We start from the raw sequence: 3,725 nt of genomic DNA, 5'->3' as shown, positions 1-3,725 counted from the left end.
CCCCCCCCCCATCCCCCGCGCACACACACACACCGAGGATCGCCAGGGCAACCCAGCATCCCGTGTGTCCCGAGAGCAAGAGCATGGACCAGGGGCCGCGGGGGGCAGCGCCGGCCCCTTTCTGGAAGCCGGCCCCGCCCGCCTGGCCGCTGCCCTCCCGGATCGCCCCCGGCCTCGGCCGGCCTCGGCCGGTCCTCCCGCCACCCGCTCCCGGCCCGGGCCGAGTACCTTGAAAGCGATGGGCAGGGTCTTGTTGCAGCGCCAGTGCGTGGGCAACACGGAGCAGAGGAAGTTGGGGCTGTCGGTGCGCACCAGCTCGCCGGGGTGGTCGGCCAGCACCTCCACCATGCTGCGGTCGCCGCTCCTCAGCTTGCCGGCCAGGGCGGCGCCGGCGTCCGGGGCGCCCAGCGGCAGCGCCTCGCTCATCTTGCCCGGGCTCAGCGCGGTGGAAGGCGGCGTGAAGCGGCGGCTCGTGCTGGCATCTACGGGGATACGCATCACAACAAGCCGATTGAGTTAGGACCCTGCAAACAGCTCCTATCGGACGGCGACAGGGGCGCGGATCTTCTGCGAGCAGCTCCAGGGAGACCAACATACAAGTTCAGGGGCCTTTATTGCTGCGTGGGGGAGGGGGACTGGGGGAGGCGGAAGACTAAGTTACTAACAGTCCAGGAGGGAGAAAGTTCTATTAGGCCGGTCAGCCTCAGACCCCGCCTCAGACCCCGCAGGGCTCCTAGCAACCGACCGCTTAGTGCTTTAAAAATTGGGCGACTAGAATCCAAAGTCAGAAGTCAAGGGAGACTCTCTTCTGAGTCTTGTTTTGAGAGTTTAACTTCAGTCTTTGGCTGTTAAAGAAAGATCCCGGAGGCAAAATTCCCATACGCTTTCTAAATCATTTATACGGAGAGCGAAAGGACCAGCAAATACATAATTTGGAAGTTCCAGTAGTTAATCGCCTGTCCGTTTTTGTTGGTTTGTTTTGCGGGTGAGTTTTGCCTAAAGTCCCAATACAACACAAAATACACGAGTGTCTTCCGTATACAGAGCCACTTTCACATGCAAAACTGGCTTCGGTCCTCAAAAGCAAGAGCTGCGACTTCCAAAGGTCATGCTACTAATGTATGTGCACGTATATATAAATATATACATATGCTCTACTTCATAAAATATTTACAATTCAATCTGTAGAGAATTTAAACACAACAGAAATCCATTAATGTTCGCTGCTGATTTTTTTTTTTTTTAAGTAGCCTTGAATATAAGCTTCAGTAGTTGAAGAATGGCTGGGCTAGAAATACTTGTCATGTTCTTTTAATAATTTCTGGCAAAATGCTCAGTTCAGAAAATTCAGCTTCTCAAAGAAAAGCTAATCTTAAAAAAAAAAAGTCCAAGTCGATGACAGTCAGGGTACAGCTCTCCACATCCGAAAACTCGAGTTTGGGGATGTTGGTTAAGTTTGTGGCTGATCCTGTGGTTGGTGGGAGTGGAGCAGCAGCCGAGTCACACGCACGCAGACACGCACTCTTCCCGAAGCCAGCCACTGTCTACATCGACTGGGTGAGTCAGCCCGACTTGGGCGGTAGCGAGACGATCCTCCTCCAACGTCGCCCCAGCGCCGGCTGGTTAAATGCCCGGACGCGCCTGTACCTACGGTAACCGCGTAACCGCAGCAGGTGGAGCGGGCCTTGAGAGGAGGCTCCGCAGCGCAGATCGAAACGGACGCGGTGGTTCGAATTACACCCGCAGTCACACTCCCACGCACACTCCCACGCACATGCAACTCCACGGCTCGCTTCGAAGCGCAGCACACTTTCTCCTGCAGTTGTCAAAGGAAACAACCGCGGAAAAGTTCACAGGCAGGAAAGAAGTTGAAATATCCAGCCAAGAAGCCAGTTCATTCAAAAGTAAGAGAGAAAGAAAAAAAAAAAATCGTAGCTCCAACGCAGGTCAAGGAGAAGCAGCAAAGGTTGACTTTCTTCTGGCGTCCCCAGGAGGCCCGGGAAGAGGTGCCTGCCGGCACAGGGCCGGGCAGCGTGGTGCCCTTGCTGGGTCCGGCCGCGGGGCGCCCGTCCCGCCTAGCGCCCGCTGGCTCTATGAATGAGAGTGCCTGGAAATGAACGTGCTTTTACTGTAAGCCCGGCCCGAGGAATTCCATTCCCTCAGCTCGTTTGCATAGGGGCGGCCGCCGGCCAATCACAGGCCTTTCCGGTATCAGCCAGGGCGCGGCTCGCGGCCGCGGGCTCCTGGAATTGGCCCGCGCGCCCCCGCCGCTGCCGCGCGCTACTGTACGCGGCCTGGGTGGAGAGAGTCCCAGGCTGCCGCGGCCTCCCCGCGCTCCCCGCGCACTCGCATCCACGCACACACACGCACACACTCACACATTCGCCCAAGACCCCGCCCTGGTGCGGACCGCGGCCCTGCGTCTTTGCTCATATGCACAGTCGCGCTGCCACCCGTCCGGGGCTGCAGTGCGCGGCGGCGCCACAGGCAGCCGCGGTCTGGAAACCAGGGAGGTGGAGGAAGAGGCGGCCGGCCGGCCCAGGGAGGGCTCGGGCCGCACGCTGTGCCCGGATCGGCCCGGGGCCGGAGACCTGCAGGAGGGAGGCGCTCCCCGCGCCTTGGAGATGAAGCGGCCGCCTCAGGGCTCCCGGGACCCGTACCGGAGCCGCGGGCCGGCCCCAGGCCGTGCTCGGCCACCCAACGGCCGAACCTCTGCTTCTCCGGCGTGGGTGGGATTCGGCCGAGAGGGGGGCCGGAGGGCCGTGGGCCCGGCTGGAAAGCGGCTCCGCGCTGCCCCATAGCCTGGTGGGCAGTTGCAGCGAAGTGGCGCTGATTCATTTAAGTAGGCCAGACGATTCTCGGTCTCCCGAACATGGTTTTTTGTTTTTAGTTTTCTCTCTTGGTTTGCTTTCTTTAATTGGTGTTTTTCACGGCGTCTGGGCTGCGGCTTAATTACGCAGCGCGCCTCATTCAGTCTGAGTGCGCTTTGCGGCGAGCAAAGGAGTGTCCTGATAGAAAAAGACCCCAAAGACCAAGGGACGGGAAAGTTGAAAGCATCTGCTGGGCTGGTACCCCGTTCTCGGCGCGTCGGGTCCCCCGCAGGAGGCACGAAAGCCCACCGCTGGGCCTCGATCGCCCTCGCCCCGCACCCACCTCCGGCTCCCCGGAAAGGGCGCTGGCTCGTCTCCCCGCCGCCGCGAGCCGGAGCGGCCTGGGGTGCCGAACCCACCCTGGCTTTGCGCGCCGGCGGGAACTTCCCTTGCGCCCGTCCCCGCGGCGCCGCGGGCATTTTCGCGGAGCTTAGAGGGGCCCCGCCCCGCCCCGGCGCCCAAGGCCTGTCCCCTCTCCAGCCGCGGGGCTCCTTGGCACCCCGCGGAACCCGCCCTTTTTCCACCGCGGGGAAGGGCGCTCACCCCGCCCCCAATACGGAGCCCTCAACTTCAACTCTCCGGGGCTGGGGTCCCTCACCCGCTCCCTTCCCACCCTCCCCCTCTCGCGGGGCCCCTCCCTCCAGCCGTCTCCTTTCCCACTGCAGACGCGCCGCTGGGGTGCCCGGGGCCGTCACCGCCGCTCGGGACTCTCCCGGAGCTCTGCCGCTGGGGCCTAACGGAGGTGTCGGCCGGCGCGGGCCGGCCGCGGAGGCCCTTCCCGAGGACCCAGGCGGCTTCCCTTGCCCCAGGATCGGAGAGGCCGCACCGGCTGCGCGCTGCGGCGTGGAGGCGGGC

General features: G+C 62.1%; 1 protein-coding gene across 5 annotated transcripts in view; it reads right to left on the bottom strand.

Moving 5' to 3' along the window:
- Nucleotides 1–3,725, bottom strand: part of RUNX1 (RUNX family transcription factor 1) — a 242,519-nt gene that overhangs the window by 85,400 nt on the left and 153,394 nt on the right. For all 5 annotated transcript variants that reach the window (XM_029938999.1, XM_029939001.1, XM_029938996.1 and 2 more), the window contains one exon: nucleotides 229–482. In XM_029938999.1, the coding sequence (XP_029794859.1) occupies nucleotides 229–482 (254 nt within the window). The remainder of the gene's footprint in view (nucleotides 1–228; nucleotides 483–3,725) is intronic.

This window comes from Suricata suricatta, chromosome 5 (assembly GCF_006229205.1).
Source record: "Suricata suricatta isolate VVHF042 chromosome 5, meerkat_22Aug2017_6uvM2_HiC, whole genome shotgun sequence".
NCBI lineage: Eukaryota > Metazoa > Chordata > Mammalia > Carnivora > Herpestidae > Suricata > Suricata suricatta.
This window is presented reverse-complemented; position numbering and strand designations above follow the sequence as displayed.